Source organism: Macrosteles quadrilineatus, unplaced genomic scaffold (assembly GCF_028750875.1).
Source record: "Macrosteles quadrilineatus isolate MER2022 unplaced genomic scaffold, UCM_ALF_1.0 Scaffold_8__2_contigs__length_117827958, whole genome shotgun sequence".
NCBI lineage: Eukaryota > Metazoa > Arthropoda > Insecta > Hemiptera > Cicadellidae > Macrosteles > Macrosteles quadrilineatus.
This window is the reverse complement of record NW_026542601.1, coordinates 64,639,001-64,659,284: the sequence shown is the minus strand read 5'-3', so window position 1 is coordinate 64,659,284 and position 20,284 is coordinate 64,639,001. Positions and strand designations below refer to the sequence as shown.

At 34.3% G+C, this 20,284-nt stretch overlaps 1 protein-coding gene across 2 annotated transcripts; it reads right to left on the bottom strand.

The window, feature by feature from the left end:
• LOC129001065 (neurotrimin-like) lies at window positions 1-17,832 on the bottom strand. 2 transcript variants are annotated; one of them, XM_054428219.1, is made up of 13 exons: window positions 17,678-17,832; window positions 9,796-9,909; window positions 8,743-8,897; window positions 7,783-7,840; window positions 7,175-7,296; window positions 5,380-5,521; window positions 5,067-5,164; window positions 4,260-4,437; window positions 2,966-3,093; window positions 2,523-2,718; window positions 1,675-1,746; window positions 598-696; window positions 1-144 (listed from the first exon to the last, which is right to left on the bottom strand). In XM_054428219.1, the coding sequence occupies exons 1-13, from the start codon at window positions 17,712-17,714 to the stop codon at window positions 44-46; spliced, it is 1,500 nt and encodes a 499-aa protein (XP_054284194.1). In that variant the 5' UTR covers window positions 17,715-17,832; the 3' UTR covers window positions 1-43. The 2 variants fall into 2 exon arrangements, with proteins under 2 accessions (XP_054284194.1, XP_054284195.1); XM_054428220.1 differs by lacking the exon at window positions 1,675-1,746 and having other exon boundaries at window positions 17,678-17,831.
• Window positions 17,833-20,284: the final 2,452 nt, after the last annotated feature.

Genomic DNA, 20,284 nt, shown 5'->3' with positions numbered 1-20,284 from the left:
CACAATATCTTACAATTATTTACAAGCGTTGAAGAAAACAAAATCATAGGCACAAGAGAGACAATGAAGATATACAAAATGAGACTAGACTGAGGAATGGAAGAGAACCACTGCTAATCTCATGGCCTAGGTGGGATGCTTCACCTGAAAATAAACATTCTGTAATCATAAAGAATATGTATTTTTAAATAACAAAATACATTCTTCAGCAATTTTTGTCTCAGAACAATAATCAAGCTACAAAATATTTAGGCTCCAAAAGAAGGCAATTAGAATTATAGCCGGAGAAGTAAGATAGAGGATATATTCAATGGTACACTTAAGTGGTGTCTGGTGTCTAGCACCAGTCGCTGGTGTCTACAGCAAAATTCTATTCGTTGTTACCTATCGCTCTCCTGCTCCTCCCCCCCTTGTCATTACATACTAACAAGGTTTTAAATTATTGAAAAACAAGAAACAAATTGTAAACAAAACACAACCTCTATGTAGAGTGCACGGACAGAACTAACAATAAAATTATCTTGAGCTGTTCCAAGGATGAGAAATCTACTAAGGAAGTATGTTTTATCTATGGTAATATTTAGTGTGTATACGAACCTCTTTGCTCATTTTCAATTTTTGATGCTATCATTTCACGCTCTTTGGCATCTTCTTCTTCCTCAAACTCTGGTAGATCTTCTTCTTTGACACTCAGATCTGTCAACATGACACATATTATAATCATCTTCAATACATATAAACAGGGTTTCATCAATTAAAACGTTTTGAAATAAACAATAACTAAAACTGTTGCCTCTGATATGCTGTTCGCCTCAACTAGTAAAAAAATGTGTAATCATGTTCCAATGTTCTGAATGTTTAAACTGTAATTTTATCATGTTATGCTATACTTTGAGCAACATGCATAATTTTATTAGCCTAGCGAATTTCCCACATAGGGAATAATAATCAGCTATTAGTTTTACAGTTGGTCTCATGGTAAGACCTTTAGACTCGGGACCAATTTACTCTTTTGTATTGATGTCCCCATAGGCTAAAAACACCTGTTGTTCAATACATGTGTCAGTTAGCAACGTAACTTGAGTAAAAACCCCTCGTAATTTGTTTAAATCCGATACAAACGTGTGAGACTATACATTTATTTGAACGAGTTAGCGTGATTGCACTTAGAGCTTAGAAGACAAAATTTGTACCGGTACATATTAAACTGTTTTTGTATGCCTAATCGTAATAGTTATCGAGAGAATAAAAAACCCGTAAAATTTAAAATTTGATCCAAATAAGTAATCTAAAAGGTAGCTTGCAACAAGTGACAATTTCAATATTGTTTTTTTTTTTTTTATGAAGTGACACAGCTCTTAACATCTGAAGGATAATAATTCTAAAATTAGATTTAATACAAGGTTTTGTGTGCTTGGTCACTAATATTTACAAAATAAAGTTTTCACTTTATCCACACATTCCCATCTGTGATAAGAGGGATCAAATGACAAAAATCTCAACAAATTTTTATGGGTAAATAATAAGTTATGTTTAGTGTATAGGTAACAAGTAATTGTACTGTGCAGAGTTGTATATACAAGGCCCAAAGACCACAGAAGAGTGAGTGTTAGATGAAAATTAATAAATCAAAAATAGATGACAGAGTTGCAAATCCTGAGATGGAAATCTTACTTTGCAACACAACGAATGTTGGATCTTCACTAGTGACGAGGTGTTCTCCGTGAGAGGTGGATTCTGCTAACTCTGTAAATTATATTTAGTCTACAGTAACATATGGTCAACCGGTGTTAACTTACCGGTGTCAGAATACCGCTAAATATCAGTCTATATTTTATATAGTTTTGTTTGAGAACATGCTTTAGGCTAGGATTGTTATTTTTTAAATACAGAAATCAGAAATAGCAGCTATCAATTCTCAGGGATCTTTAGAAAAAGTCCAGGTAGGAGGTAGGACATATTGACATATAACACAATTTGTAGGACATTGTTTACTCCTGGGGAAGGTGTCAAGTGTACAGTAGACAAAAAGAGTTGTAAAAAAAGCTGGCAAATTATATTTCAAAAATATGTATGTAGCAATATAGAAAATTAAAAATGAAGCAGTAATAGAAAGTTGTAAAAAAAATAACACAAAGTTTCAAATGAAAATTTCAATTTATTATTATTTGTTAAGAAATATGTACTGGTAAGCTTATAATGATAATTATAAAAGTTTACATAATGAAGTACAGTAGTATGTGTTTCATACTTCAACTTCCTCCAGTGGGGTAAAAATTAAAAGCAATTATCTCATTTATTGATTTCTCATGTACCATAAGTTTTTTGGGACTTCTTTAGCTAGAAATGTAGATAATGTAGGATGTGTAATAAAAAATTATAATAATTTATCAGGATGATATATAAAAAATAAAGTAGAAACATAATAGCTTTGACTATTGACACAACTAGACATTCCACCCCAAAAAGTTAAAGTTGTTGCCAGTTATTTAATAAAAATCGTCCTAAGCTGGAAATTTTACCTTTTCCTTTGGTAGCGAATCTGAATATGTGTGAGGGTCGACTCCAGCCAAACCTGTTCCGTGACAGGACGGCAGCCTCGTATACCATGGAGCCCTGCAGTCCAGGCACAGTGTAGGACTGTGAGTGTATGGGACCAGGAGACAGTGAGTCAGCGGGCACTATCATCTCTGCCCAGTCTGTTTGTTCTGATGAACTCTGTAAACATGTTGTAGGTTATAACACCATGTAGCCCTGCAATCCAGGCACAGTATAGGACTGTGAGTGTATGGGACCAGGAGACAGTGAGTGAGTTGTTAATCCATAGAGAGTTGTTACCTAAAAGATTCCTGCAGCTGTCTGTAAATGTGAAAGGTTGGAGAGGCCCTTACAGCCTTTTCAATCAAACCACATTTATGTTACTTATCATTACTAAACACAATATTTTTATATTAAAAATCTGCACCTGATGTTTCCTGAACATGAGCTTGTACTCTATGATTGGTGAGTAACTTTCCACCTCCCAGATGAGTGTGTAGTTGTGCAAGTTGGACTGTCTCGGGCCTCTCTTGAACTCCGCAGGATTTGCCACTCCTGTAAAATAATTAAGTCATATTACTGTTAATATTATTTCAAATAAAAATTAATTTCAAATCCTTTACATTAGAAGTAATTAAGATTACAAATTGATAAGTAAATGATAACTTTATCACATATAAGGGGTTAGTTCATACATATTTATGTTTTGAATAGCAACCGATGAAAAAGTACCAAATGAGTTTGGTTTTAGTGCAAATTAACATATCTTTAATAAGTATTGTAAATTTTTATATATTTAGGAGGTTCTTATGAGACAATACTAAGAGGAGGCATATTTCGATGCTCAAATGCATCAAAATATGCCTCATACAATTTACATATGACCAATTGACAATTGACCATTCAACATACAGTATACTAGTCTATAATGTATGTTACTTATAAAAAAACCAAAATGTGCAATCTTAATCTTTAATACCAATCCCAATGCTAACAAGCGCTTCGAATATCCTATACACAGCTATACAGGTGTACAAGTAAAATAAATAAACTAAATTAAAAATATCTTCCATAAATTTTTAAATTTTGTCGTTTAATTTATTGGCTTGGGTCTTATTCGCAACAAATCAATTATTTATAATTATTGCTGTTTCAGAATTTCTAAAGCTGGGTTTTCCTAGACGCGGAGTCGGCCAGCGGAGAGCGGACAACGGAGAGCGGAATTGAAATTAACATGGCATTCCGCTCCGCTGCTAGGAAAACAGTAACATTAAATTACCTAAGACAAGCTGAGTCCGCTCTCCGCGTTCCTCTCTCCGCTGGCCGACTACGCGCCTAGGAAAACCCAGCTTAAACGTAAATTAGACTATTACCTTTGATTATGGATGAAACTATACTTTTTAATGACATGTTAAAGTTTTCCCATTGTATATAAATGAATGTAGTTTAATGGAGCCATCCAAGCAACAAAGTGTGCTGAAGTAAATTATTGGTTTCTGTTGTAAGCTATAGTTTCTATTATTGAATCAACTACGTAAGTACAGTAACAAAAATAAAGGGGAGAAAATGTAATTTTGAACAAAGCAAAGTATAGCACACTCTAAAAAGCTCATTCAAGCTATGATACACAAAGACTAAAAGCCTTTTTGTCCAACTTAAACATTTCTATAATCGATCAAACAGTTAATAACCAGCTCAAGATAAAGCCTTATTCAGTTCACCTGATAGATGGATGCTCTGTTGCGCACGTCCGAACATGTTAGTCGCTCTGCAGGTGAAGAGCCCGAGATCACCGACGGTCACTCTTTTGATGATCAGTTTGTGTTTGTCTCCTTCCCTGTACGCCATGATACGTCCGTCACCCAACTCTACGGCTCTTTCATCCAGGAACCACTCCACCTAGACAACTTGTGTGTTAAATATATTATTTTCAGTGCATGATTTTAAAAAGTATTGATTTTCGCAAAAATATTCCAAAAGAACACCTGCTACTCCAGTAGCCACAAGTTTGTTTGTTGTTGTTCAAAATATTTTTCAATATGTTTTGAACTTTTTGGAGAGTTAATTTGTTTTGTAATAAATAAGCAATGATTAATTGTTGCCCTGAGGTTATCCTGATCTTAAATAATGTTAAACATAGTTCTTAAAGAATACAGCATCACAGCCACGCGTATGGATAGAAATGGAGATGTAATAATTAAATTCACATTTTCCTTCTATCACATACTTTGTCTAAGCTGACAAAATTTTTAAAATACAAAAGTGTCTAGAGATTGGAAAACCAAAACATGGATTATATGGATTTATATTGAGTTTCTCAACACTCACACTAAACATTTCCGATCTGATTTATTACTGAACTGTTTTGTACATCACTAAAGACTAAAATCATTAATGCAACCAGTAAATAAAAATGCATAGGTACATGTTATTTTTATAAATTAAAAACTTTATCTTTCATGGTTAATCACTGTATGCAATCTTTAAGCAACCTTTTGTTTAAATATCAATGACAACTCTTTGCTTACTTTTGCCTCAGGATCAGCATGGACTGTACAACTGATTTCAGCTCGTTCACCAGGAGCAGAATGTACCCACAAGCGCTCGGCTCCTACTTCTGGTCGATCTGTAATCAAGAGAGGTAATACTGTATTAGGGGAAAAAATCATAGGAAAAATAAACAACTTTTTAACATAGAGTGAATAATAGCAATAGGATTAAGGCACTATATAGGGCAGTAATTCGCTGTGATGGAAGCCATGTGCATGTTTTTGACATGCTCAACGACTCATATTGTACTGAATATCTGTAGTACAAGGTTGAGTTGTATTGGTTACTTACAGAGAACTTTAAGTTTGATGTTTGCAGCCGTTGAGTCACTAACACCATTGCTTGCCGTACATTGGTAGTTGCCAGACATTTTACGATCAGTTGCCGTAAACCTCAGAGTTGCTCGGTTGTTGATCAACTCCATATCTTTTCCCTGAATAGAAAAAAGGTTGGTTTTGGTTAAGAAATGTTTGCTTGGTAACACTAGCTATAAATCAATATCACTTATCGTTTGTAAGTTTTAGTTGAGTTCAAATTTCACTCTAAATCCTTAGAATTTCAACAGATAATTAATTAAACTGTATGTTTTGAATGTTGTACATTGTATTTGAGAGTTGTAAGATATGACGATGTACATATGGATATTTTTGCTATGGATTGTTGTGTGTCAAAAATTAGGTATATCGTAAGCTGAACTATATTAATGGAAAATTTGGTGCCACTTGAGTTATAAATACCAGATAGACTATTAATAGTGGTTTATGAATTGATGTCTTTCTGAAGTATGTGTTTTTGTGTAGTTGTATGGATGTGTACACATCTGGAGGCCAACACCAACTTTGTATATTTATGTTATTTGAAATGATGATAATATTCAACATCCTCAGGCATTAACTGTGTGAACTCTGCGGAACTACACACAGTACAACTAGCAGTTGATAACATTTTCCATAGCTACTGTACCCACGTAGCACAGATGGTTGGGCCAACGTTGGCCAACTGTGGAACAGTTGGTCGATGGTTGGTTGGAGCTTCCACAACCAACCAACCGTTGTCCAACTGTATATCTCGTAGTTGGGCCAACCAATATTTACAACTGTGGACCAACATTGGTTCATTGTTAATGAAATACATTAATATGCATTGCTGGGTATCATACATCAAGCCAACCGTTGTCCAACCGTTTTTCACTCCGTTGGACCAACAAAAGATACTTTTGTTTTTAAACGATGGTCCATAGTTGAGTTTACACGACTTTCATTCTCTGGGTCTAGCTTTCACAACATAATTATAATAAAATATCTGGTTTTACAATACCTTTATCAGTTCCAAAAGTTTCCAAAAGTTTTTGGAACTGATGAAGGTATTGTAAAACCAGATATTTTATATATTACAGTTCCGGGGCTACAACAATGAATTTTAATAATTATAATAATGCAAATATTTTTTAAATTAATATTCTTTAACTTATTTGCAACAATTTAAGGGGAAAGAGTAATTAATCATATAACAGTTAATTATAATAGCATTATAATAATCTAACGGTAATTAATTAATCTATATTCAAATACCAGTATCCTCTCTAACTCCAAAAAAATAAAATATAACTACTTATGATGCCTTAACAGATTAACAGAATAATATTATACTGTGTAGTATCAAAAATGTTTGAAGTATTGTGACCATTGCAACTGTCGGCTACTCTTTCACCACTTGAAAACTCTCTTTATCAACGATCACAGATAGCTCAGTGGTAAGGTAAGAGGCTCATAAGTCGAAAGACCCGGGTTCGAGACCCGTCTGGGCCAAAAAATGTTGTTCTAGCTTTTTTTCAAAATTTGTTTTTATGAACTATTTAATCAATTTACTCAACTAATAATTATGCTTTACGTACTAAATCTTTATTATTTTGTGTGAAATAAAACGGTTGGGCCATTGTTGGACAATGGTTGGCTGGAAAACAGTTTAAAGAGGTGACATTTCTACCGTTGGCCAACTGTGTGGCTCCACAATTTACCAACGTTGGCCCAACCATCTGTGCTACATGGGTACTATAAATTGCTAGATCCAGTAATCTCTTTCTCACCTTGAAGGACCAGGTAACTATCGGAGGAGGGACTCCTGTAACTATGCAGCCCATCACTACCTCCTGTCCTAGCTCAACCTCCAGCACTCCACCCTCCGGCATCGTCTTGATGTGTGGTGGAACTGTACAATACCATACACAAACATCAGCTGAAGTCAATTAACTGTTTTTGCCAAACTAAAGACATAACTCTCAGATAGTGCTAATGAACAAATTTTATTTTCTTGTTATTTTAAGTGACACAATAATTAGTCATGTGTAACATAAAAAGCTGCAGTTAGTTCAATAGGTTTACTTTTAATTTATTGAAAAGTTCACGTTTGAAAGAAAAACAATATTTGACAGCTTTGCATCCACCATGTTACAGAATATACAATCACAAAATCTAACAACTTGCTACACCTTTAACATGACAGTGAGATGTAAAAATAATAAAAAATAAACAGTTTTTTGCTTAACTTTTTTCAATATTAATAAGTTAGTTTTGAGCTAGGTTTTGATATTTGGAAAGAGACTTTTAGGGCTTCTTTAGAATAGGTATAACTATACGGTATACTTTTTGTTTTGGGCTAGGAAACCAACTAAGGAATAATAATGATTATACATACCCAAAACCTCTATGGCGTGAGCTTGATTCACAGGGTTCCAAGGCTCTGGCCGAACAACCTGCCAAATATTTTTATACTTCAGCAATCTTCATACTTTGTGTCTTTTTTGTACATTAGATGATGATTTATAAAGTGTCAGAATAGATTAATTTTGGTCTTACTCCTAACTAACATTTTAATATAAATATTGTTTATGGCAAAAGTTCAATGTAACTCACCCTAATAAAAATCACATTAATGTGTCTCCTTAATGAATTCCTCAAGAAATGGAATGGTTCCATGCTAAAACCAAAAATATAAGTTAATCCTTTTCAATCGGAAAAAGTCCTGAGTTTCCAGAAAGTTTTATTTCATTTAGAAAAAAAAATTAGTTAAATGAAAGGTTCTGGTTAATTGTAGTTTCAAAGCGAGCCCCAGTTCTTGCAGTGACAAATGCTTCAAGGGAAAAAAGGTGTGAAGATTTTTTTCTACTGATAGCCTTTTTCGAATTCAGAGTGAAAAATACTGGGTATTTTCCATAGTTTAGGCCGTTTCAGCCAAAATGCCTTTCAATCTGTTGTTTTTATACATCTTTGTTAACATTATTTAAAAGCAAATTTGTGTAAAGAAAATGAGAATGTTCAAATTGTTGTTGGTGTACAGGTAGCAGTTTATATTAAATGTATAGAAATAGTCTGCATAAAAACACAGTACTTGTAAATTTTATAAAGTGACAAAAAGGTATGTGCAATGTGCATGGCAAAATTGTTAGAAGTAAGGTTATGTAATTTTCACAATTTTTTTTTCAACGTTGACAAATGTTTGACTGCAATCATTGACTATTGAATAGTCAAAGCTACAATCTAATGCACTGCTGCTGTTTTTTTTTTTAATCTGTGACTTTGTATGCCATAATTAAGAAAATGTCTCCCAATTGACGTACTTGATGTATTTCTGCCTATAAATAGTGAGTTTTCGTACCTGACAGATGTAGTCCCCAGTGTCAGAGTCCTTGAGATCCGCCACCTCCAGCGTCTGGTTGGGGAACACTCTGATGTTTGGCGGAGGAATCACAGAGGGATCCTTGGAGTCTGACAGCAACACACTGTCCTTCCACCACCTGATGTTGCTCTCACCTTCAAACAAATATTATCATATTAATCAACCGTAATTTACTGTCATTCGGCATTTACAATCATGCACAACACCACAGAAAAGTGATGCACAGAGGAAACATTCAATGGTACATTTAATGGTGTCTAGGCCAAAGTCCAACACCGTCCCCTAGTCCTCATGTACTCTAACTCTCAAGATGGAGAAAGACCTTGTACCATGTGCAACAGGAATTTCCACACAGTGCTCACTGTTCAGGCTCTTCCTTCTACAAAGTATATTTCTGGCACAACATACCAGAGCTGAAAGCGTTATTGTCCAGAAATCAGCGCTAGCAAGCTATAGATATGCGAAAGCATTGCTCAGAACTTGGTATTTGATGTATAATGAGGGCTTTTTTGGGAGTGCTTTGCTTAGTTTTAGTTTTCCACACCACGTAGTGTTTGATTTAAAAAAAATCATTGAACTAAGTCTCACTGTCCTAGAACTGCAAGTTAAGTGTTTTTGGGAAGAAGAGTGAAAAAATGCAAAATGAATTGAGTCAATAATATTTTTGTTTTTATAACTGAGATTGTTTTTACCAAAATAAACAGAGATTATTTTTTAAGTACAAAGAAAGTGAATAGGTTTTTGAAAAAAAAAAATCATTATTCGTACAACAATTCACTTTTCACCTTAGAATATGTATCCTGGTATGTTACAGCATCCCTGCATACAAGAAAACTAATCTAATGTATATGCATTAACAATAATCATAATAAAAATATACAGTTCAACTGAGGTAGACTGTAGTTTAACAATGTTAACGGTGTTACTTCATTAATCCTCTAAAAATAATGTGTACAAGTAGTCGGTGTTACTTCATTAATCCTCTAAAAATAATGTGTACAAGTAGTAGTCGTAGTCATTGTTGTGGCATACCTAAATTTTCAACATAGCAGGGTAGGAGCACAGTGTCATGTAGAAACGTTTTTATTGTTGTAGGTCTACTCTTGAACACTGGGCTGGGTACTTCCGTGCATCCACAGAAAATTACTGAAACATAAATAATATTTCTACTTCTAATTAAAACATTTTCTGGAAATATCTTCAAGAAAATATATACGAGGCAAAATATTAATCCACTATCAGCTAATGGCAATGTTTTCGAACATTTACCGTAGGTACAGCCTAAAAACTAAACAAATAAAATATAAATTTACAAGTTAAAATTATATTTGCTCCTGCAGGTGGAGATTAAAGAGTAACAAACTCACACAACTGTAAAATTTAACTTAAAATAATAGAAAGCAATTTTGACATAATTGCTTTCAAACGTAGTTTATAAAACTAACACCGCTTCAAATTGTGCAATATGAGATGAAAGGTCTACAAGCTGTTACCAAACTCAATAGTTTCATGTCAATGGGTCTAAACAAGTCAAATTGTTAGCCGAAGCAATTGGCTTGTACAGAATGAGACACGCAAACGATAGGGGAGAGAGAGTAATTAAGTAATTGCCAGCAATAAACCGGCTAAACTGCCGTGCCTACTCCTGGCCAAATAGCGTATTATTAATGACATCTGTTCCAATCTTGCAGACGTGAAAATTATCCCTACAGCCATTAATGGTAGTTAGGGCAAACTATTAAGTAATTGAGACATTTTCTCTGAAAAGGGTAGTTGAAAATACCATCTGCTAAAAACAGAGTATGGTATACAATGCCATTTTAGATATTTTTGCTTAAATTTAAAAAACATTACATCTTGCAATCACTGAGAACAATTTTGTAACTTAAATATGTACAGTGAAATCTAATTTAAATACTAAAAGAGTGTGAGAGATGTGTAGGTGGGATTAATTGTCTTCACATTGCAGACTGCAAAGATAAAGAACGAAGCGACTGCGAGAGTTAAAAGGTTAATTACGTATGTAAGTGCTTCCACAGAATACGGTAACGACCGACCTAAACAGCTGTTTTATGACGTCATATCCTGGCTAATTCATCCAGGTCCAGCTGTTAAGCAAAACGTGAAATTGCGAGTTTCAAACTTTTAAGTTTACGATTCCCTTACAATTTAGAATCATTGAATCAGAACCAAAATTTCTCGTTCATTAAAAAAAAAGTTCCAAATCAACATATACCCTCTACTAGTGGCAGTTATTGTTCGAGGTTTTGTGAACCGCTATCGTGTCGGATTTTCTATTAAATCAGCTGATTGTAAATCAACAATCAACCACATGAGCAGTAAACTATCTCAACCAATCAAATCAAACCAATAGGAACAATTTGTGTTTACTTGGTTGACTCTCAAAAAGCCTTTTTTCAACAATTGAATATCAATTTCGAGCAACATGTTTACTTTTACATACTTAAACCACCTTGCTTTTTTAATTTATAGAAAATGAAAACCCCATACAGAATTAGCCACAAAAATACTATGCAACATTGAAGGCAAGATCGGAGTACACTCGGCAAGACCGCGGAAGTCTATCCCACACCAATTGAGAACATTCCAACATCACTCCTAGAATCGTGTAAAAATGGGACGTGTAAAATTGTGTTAGACTTTTACACATTGCAGCATACCAGAGTTTAAGTGCTATTTTCTTTCAGATTATGAAATAAGTTCTAAATACAAGCAATACACACGATTTTGCTGCTTGTGATTACACAATTTATTAGCAAACTTTAATTAGGGCAATTTAAGTAACTTTTGATTCGAATTTTACGTGTTGGTGCTAATGTATAGGAATATAACAGATACGTCTAACAAAATGTGATACAATTGCACTTGTATTGTAAACATTTACATGACGTTAATACAAATACGTATATAAAATATGTTACGATGATTGTCCGGGAGTCTCCGATCGTGCCTGAAGATGAATTGTCGAAATCGATCAATCATTGTAACATTTTTACATATTTGCCGTCTTATGTTTGCAGTATAGTTTCAATATATCGGATAGTGCGGGAATACGTTTTTTTTTTTACATTCCTATAATTAAGGATCAGTTATTTTAACCCCGTGACCTAAATAACTTTCATGATCAGCAATACTTGACATTTATAGTGTCGTTCTGGAAATTAATAAACAAATCAATTAAATTCACATATTAGTAAAACAAATTAAATATTGGTCAGTTGTGTCAATCAAACTCCCCAAGACAAAATCTTTTACAGTAATTTTTATAAAAGTTGAGTTATCAGTTAACTGACACCAGCCTGTTCGATATAGAAAGTAGCGATAACAATCCCGTCGTTGCAACAATTGGTACAAACTGGGTCTTTGTGTGAAGCTTTGTGGTACAATTGGAAGATGGACCCACCTTCAATAGCTTCTAACTTTCAATTGAACGATATACGGGCCGTGGGCGGGTGTTGTGGGAACTTATACTCACTGCTATACCGTCTACCTCGGCAAACCAATAAGTGCGAATGTTTATCGTTAAAGAAAATAGTGTTTTTTATACGTCCCACCTTTACATAGGACGGAACCGTATGATGTTAACCCTACGGTCTAGCTCGGAACCCTTTTACACATTATTTAAGACTAGTCCTAGAGGGTTACTGCATTATCACTTGGCTAAAAATCCCTTGGTGGTTTGTGGGATTTGAGTCCGGGACCTCGGACACTGCAGTCCCGCTCTCTACTATTACACCAGCTTGCTTCCCATAGAAGAATAGTATTAGTTGTACTGTAGTTACTTCAAGATGTTTGGTAAAAATTCTATTTAGTAGTTTTTGAATTTACTTTTGATTTGAGATCTACATATACTGTAACTTCACGGGAACATCACATATAGCTGGGTAGTTGAGTGGAAAGTGTCTGCATAGTAATTAGAAGGTCGCTAGTTAGATGCTGGAAAAAGGTAAGCTTTTTGATGTTTTGGAACTAGACCCTTACATGTCATTCATTCAAAACACATTCATTCACTTGCCCTGGCTTTAATAAGCCTTTAATTCAGGCATTATATACCTATGCAATATAATCTAACCTATAACACAGCGAATAATTTTGTTGTCTACCTATTCGAGTCTATCTAGTCTATCTAATGGGGCAGTTAAACAAAAGCGCCCTAGATTTACATTCTTTACAAATGCGTTAAGGTACGTAACTACAAAAAATGTAGATTAACCATACTCATGGCAAATGTGAGTCTTTTCTGATTCTAAACTTTTAATTTAAATTCTCTCACACATGTCTAAGTAGTCTCACCACCTAATTAAATTTCTATATCTGCCTGTCGAAACAATACAAGGTATTAAACTGAGCTATTTCGCTCCCTCCGCTGACAGAAGGGTTGATGTTCCAGTGAGCTGATATTTCTAACTTTTATCCTCTTCAGCCTCAGGGGTTGCATGATACAGTACAATGATATAACATGCAGCCTGACCGGTTAGCGTCGTGGCTACCCGCGGTGTCGTGTTACTGTCAACAGTGTCAACAATCAACACATCAAACACATCAGGACCGTGGTCTGTACCGGACCACTGGCTGACAATATAAACGGTCTGTCTCTTGATGTCAAATAATAAATAGCTTATTCCCTATATGAGGAATTCGCTAAAAATGACAATTTTTTTACACTATGGGAACTGACAAATCAGCTGGTAAAACTGAGCCTGATGAAACAGCTGAACATAGTAGATTACAATGCTACACAGGCAATCTCCAACTTGTTTAATAAATCAGCCATAAATACGATACCGTACCCAAATTTCGTTTTATTCTTAGTGTAATTAATTGATCTTGTGAACCAGTGAGCAGTTCTTGTACGGTTTGCTTCACAAATGGAAATGCCCTGTACTTTGTTATGTCTTGTTTGTAGCTCAAAGTGTACGGTAAACGGTACTTCCAAATTCCGATGCAGAGGAAGGAATCATATCGTATATCTCAGGATGCGAGATTTAAAAAAAAACATCAAATATAAAAATGGATAGCCTCCAGGATTATCAAGATATACTGTTGGAAATGATCTGTAAAAATTGAAAAACATAAAATTACCCTAACAAATCTATAATTTCCAAACCATTTTAAGGGAATGACATTTTTATAGAAAATTCAGGTTAAGTGTAAGAAAGGGCCATGTGGCCCTAAATTTGCCTAAAAAAAACGATTTTTCATTTCATTTAATTTTTTTATAGTTGGTATTTTTTTTTTACTCATGGTTTACGTCACTAAATTGGGATAATTACGATTATTGCGAACCTTTTAAGAGTACGTGTTGATTTTGACCAAATTTAAGACATCACCGTCAAATAATGTACATGTTTTGGAATGCAAATTCATCGTTAGGAAAACGGAAACACCAGCAAACCAACCAACCATACTTTCCGCCCGTACTGACAGTATAGCACCATTGACTATTGGATTGATAGTCAAAGATAGCACTGTCCAGCGTCCACGAATTCTAGAATAGACAGGGTATGGATCATAAACATAAACAAATGGTGTTACTGGCCCGAAAATAAACACGATTTAACATTGCTTAGATGGAACTGTTAAAAACGCATGCTATTAGTATATGACTTGGGCCAGCAACGTCATTTATGTTTATGCTTCATACCGGTTCTGTTCTAATATTCGTGCTATTCCTATAGCATAAATGCCCATCAAGTTGTAACCGTTAACAGCCCAGGTAGTATTACAGGCGAATTCGTGTGGTTTGTTTTATTTTTATTTTATTCTATTGTGTTTGGTAATTATGATTGAAGATGTGGAAATACTAATTTTCAAACAGAAAAAACTGTGTGTGGATCAAGTTAACTAAAAACCCATTAATCGGTTCAAAATTCATTGCATTAGATATCCCTACAGTTTGAATGACAATGCAGTATATTTTTTCGGATTTATTGATGAAATATTACCTTTTATTCTAAAAAATTACCATTGTAGTTGTTTTAAAACTACGTACTACGAAAATTTTAATTAGTAATGTTGGTATTTATTGTTTAGAGGTAAGAAAAACCATGAAAAACTCCCTGCCCTTTAGTACATAACATTGAAAGTTATTGAGTTATCTAGGCGGTTTAGTTTTGCAGTTACACATTTCCTTATAAGATACCAGAGTTGTCCATATAACCTTATTTATTCTATGATATAACTAAGGTCTGCAACGAGCACCGGTCGCGACCAAACAAAAGGGTTAAAATCTGACCGTAGGTTCTTGTTCATCCACTACTATTCTATCCCTTCCCTACTTGATGAGTAGGTGATAACGGCGTCGGTGGTTTGATAATCGACGTGCAAGTATGAATCACGTTTTGTGATTTGGGTTCTGTGGGAGTGGGGGGTCAAACCCTATAACAATTACTTAGTTGACAGACGCATAAATAATACGGTTGACATTAACCCTTACCCGTAGGCCTACTGTCACGATGCAGGTTAATCGATTTATATGAGTAGGCTACAAGTCTAGACTGTTAATCAATTAAGAATAAAAATAGTGCTGCGCTCTGATTATGCTCAGATAAGAAGTTATTTTGTTGACGTGCGACGAGAAAGGTGGGAAGCTGGACAATAGCACGGAGTCATGATTATTGGATTAATATGTTACAATTAGTAAACTACCTATATGTATAACTATATTTTTGATTTTTCTATTACAACGTATTGATAGTTGATCATGGTGCGGTGACGGGGGCCAGTAAAATAAATATGGTGTAGTATTTTTACGTATTCAAGATATACTTCAATACGCAAAAACTGACAATATACCATACGTGTAGAAATACGCAGGATGGAATAAAAACTCTAAAGAAGTTTTGTTACATGAAATTAAAATATACTGAAAGTAAAAATATAGTAAAGTATAAATTATAAAATAATATGTACCTACTCTTTCAACCTAGTAAACGATTGATGATGTATAATTTACAGCATAAATCGTATTACCCGTAAATGTTTTTGACCCATGCCGCATCCGCATCGGAATTCCATTTAATTATACTTTGTATCAAGCTATGAACCGAAACCATTAACCGTTGAACGCACAAATTAATATTCGAGACACTATAATATTAGTAATGTAAAACGTTTGAAATTTAACTACCTACCTATAATTTCTGGAGGTGTGGAATTTATAACTGATGATTAAACTTACACTCGGCATTTCAACACGAGCTAGACACCGATGTGGAAGTGACGAGTGTAGAGTGTAGGATATGCAGTAATTAAACCGTTGTCAACTATGATTTGATAATAGTGCTTAATAATCCTGTTCCCGGCAGCTGCCTGCGAGGCCATCGGCTCAGCTGATCAATAGGCTGTGCTGTGAACGTCTTTCAGGTAGGTACGTACAATGTTTTATGAATAAACCCAGTTGATAACGATAACAGTCTGTGCATGTATTACATAGATCTAGATAATGTTGGGGTTCTTCTCGTTTTGTACAGTAACCAGAAACGAGAATACTACCTATCTGTCTGTCAGTCTGTCTGTGCGATTGTCTCTTTGACATGACAGTAAATCAAATGATGGCCTCCTCTTTATTAGCTTCTGTTTCGTAGAATCACGAGTAACCCTTTGTTGTTGGATATATTTCATAAGTTTTAGGCTAAAAATTAAATTAAAGACGTTTTCAAACAGTTTTAGAACACATTTTGATCATTAATAAATATTTACGATTTACCGATAACAGATTTACTGATAAGTTACAATACAAAGGTTTTCTGAGTTTTATAAATAAATGTATAAAACAGCATAAAGCCCCACGGCTCTGTACACATTTTGAGATAGGTATTGTTACTTTCAAAATCCTTCATATAGTTTCACCAGCGGTTATTTAAGCTGTATCCTTATTAGAACATTTTCCGGTTTCGCTCACACATTTGCACTGTTTTAAAACAAATATAAAAACAATCTGAAGTGTCAGTAGGCTTTGTCACTTTTTATTAATTTTTTGTCTGTGGTGATAATGTGTTTATTATTTGATTTGTTTTGTACTGAAATACTATTTGACGTACCGGTATTCATCTGCCACCAATTGATCTGATTTAAACAAGATTTGATATTACGGTTGCAATGAACAGGTAAGGGAACAAATTTGTACATTTATTTGATTAGCTGTATTTTATACACACTCTTACACATAAATAGTAATAAATTTATTTTTCTCTGATTGGAATTGTTAACAAGCTTGAGAGTTTACCCAACAATCAAAATCAAAATTTCTAAAATATCAAAAAAATTTATATCTTGAAGAATTTTTATTGATTGTGCACAAATAAAGAATTATTATAGTGATTTGTAAACTAATGTCACTAAAATATAATGTCTTATAAACTATATATTAAAAAATAAACATCTATATACTTCTTTAAAAAAAGTATGTATAGTAGGTTCGAACACAGTTTAGAGTGTGTTTGTTTCATGGACACTATTTTATTTTTGAGACAAGTCAATTAATTGCAAGTACGGCACTCAGTACCCTGTGTCTTGTTATCTTGGAGATGAAATGGATATTCTCAACTTTACCTGAGATTATTTAAGGCCCAACATTTACACTTTACACTAAACTCCATCCAACCACACTAAAATTAAAAATATGAAAAATGACATAGTCTCAAAAAAATCTACAAAACTCAAGGATGTGAAGATCCCTTATATTTGGCACATAAGCTGAAATTGGTTGAAACAACTGCTTTTTAAAAAACACCAAATATAACGTAAAGTAATCAAACTACAAAATTTAATTGAAAGTCTTTTTCCTAGATAAAATGCTAGAAAAAATTATAATATTTTAATGACAATTTACTATTACAATAATTTTACTAACTTCTCAATTACAGTAATTGCTTACAAAGTGGTGACTTACCGTTGGCAATTAGAAGTAGGATATGTGTAGCAGTCATCCTGTGTTAGTAGTTTAGTGTTGTAGTGAGCTCACTAACCACTGACCACTGACCACTAGCCACTAACTGTCTGTAGGAGTACCTCACTGTAGAGGCATCATTACAATTACCACTCTCCCCACGCCAAGACCCTCCTACTACACACACACACACACACACTTGGCACTGTCTCTGGTGACTAATTGTATCTGTAGGGATTGATAATTCCCCCTGCTGCAGAACCCTGCAGACTAAGTAAATTTCCCTTGCTTGGATTTTTTTTTAATATTTACCCATGTCAGGTTTAGTCCCTATTTTAATAATAGGTTTAAAAGTACTAATGTTTGTTGCTAAAGGGAAGGTAATAAAGTGTGTTAAATATAATAAATTATTTGGGTTTTAAGCTTTACAAAATGGTTTAGAAATGGAGAAAAAATGTTATATTTTATTTTTAGGGATAAAAAGGGGAAATATATTTCCATTTCAACAGTCTGATCATGCTGGTTGATAAACTCGTTTGAATAAATGTAGGTTAAACATTTTTTGTTTCGTCAAACAAAATTGGCTCATTTTAGCGAATTTCCCTATAGGGAAGTAGCTATTACCGTAGGTGGCACGGTAAGACCTAGACCCGGGACCGATTTACTTTTTCATTTTGATGTCCCCAGAGGCCAAAAACACCATTCGTTCAAATTTTTATATATGTATATATATATATATATATAGACTTATATATATATATATACGTCCGTGAACGCGATAACTTGAGTAATTTTTGTCCGATTTTGATGAAATTTGGTTTAAAGGTGTAAAGCGGGATAAACTTGAATGAGTTCGCGAACCAGCACGATCAGACCATGGGAACGGGGCTTTACGGGGGGTTTTATGGGGTAAAAATTGGTTTTTCTCACTTTTGACCCTCAAAACACAAAATTTCCCGATTTCTCTTTAGACCTTTTTAAAGAGCTTAAAAAAACAAACAATTTAGTATATAAAAGTATTTTTGTTTGATTATTAGTAACGGAGAAAATTAAAAAAATTGTAAATTTAAAATTCCCATGTTATTCTTATGGAGAATATTGTCAAATGTTGTAGTTTGCTTGTTTATGGATTATATTTTGATCAAACTTGGCAAATTTATTTATTTTGTACTAAGCTATCAATATTTTACTCAAAAACACACTTTATTAGTTTCCTTGTAGCAGCAAACCTAGGTACTCGTTAAACCTAATGTTATTAAAATATATTTAACTGAAAATAAATTCAGACAAATGGAAATTCGCTTAGTCGGCAGGTTTGCTGCGGCGGGGGTATTTACTAATCTTATTGTCCTAAGAGACTCACATATATATGAATCCAAACGGATATTATTTTTGCTGGGGTTGTCAGAATAAAAATTTAGATATTATTTTTGCTGGGGTTGTCAGAATAAAAATTTAATCAGTCCCGGGTCTAAGTCTTAGAATGATACCAACAGCAATTGGTAACGTTTTGTGGGAAGTTCACTAAAATTATTGTAATCAATAGAAATGTAAATGTCAACATCCTATATACTCCAAAAATTGGATATAGGTTACATAATATTGTTTTATATTGTTACATGAAGAGGTTAAATTTTAACATTCAAGTTGGACAAATCAATCAACATTTAAAAGCGGTTTAGCTAAAAAAATTGATTATTTTAAAATTAAATTATTACTGCTTCCCCTTACATGAATCTTAGGTAAAAAGTGATAATCAAAGTACATTTTTTTAAAAGAGGGAATACATTTTTCAAGCATTGTATAACAGATGAAACAACCAACCTACGATAATTTAATGAATCATATCCAGCAATACTATGGATTAGCTTAACAGCTCTAGGCCCTATACTAAATGTGTTATTGAGGTGGTGAAAACAAGACTGACATATTCTACATAGTTACAGCTCAGTTACAGCTCTACACCACATTGGCATATCAGTTACTTCCAGCTGTTACATAAACCTGTGACCTGTCTGTCACCAAATGTGGGACAACAGATCCTTGTTGCTCTGTGTGACTCATTTGTACCATAAATTTAGAGTGTCTTCTAATAAGTATTAAGTACCGTACCAATCAGCACCACAAAATGAGCATTATTTCAGTATTTTGATTGTGGGAGAAACAAGATTTTGAAAATTGAAAAAAAACTCTAAAACTTGTCCCTCCTTCCCCCCAAATAAGTCCAATAATCAAACTTTTTCTTTGTTTCTATGCCAATGGCTTTTTAAAATCGTTTTTGTAAGGGAACGGCCCAAAGCTGTGGTCTTGTTACTATTACATTTCAAAGGACCCTTTAAACACATTAAGTTGGACAGACTATAGTTTTTAAAATTGCAGATAGTTTATGTACCCGCAGGGGGCCCACGCTTGCGTGGGTACGTGGCCTGGCGACCACGCGGACCCTAGCTCTCCCAGAGGGGAGGTAATTGCCCGGTGTCAGACCCGGCACTTCAGGTAGGCCACAGTTATGGACGACTGGTAAGCGCCAGCCCCTTAGGGGGAGCCTCCAGTGACATTCCCTCCATTCAGGGTGGGGGGGTGTTTAGCTCTCAGTGACGCCATTAATTC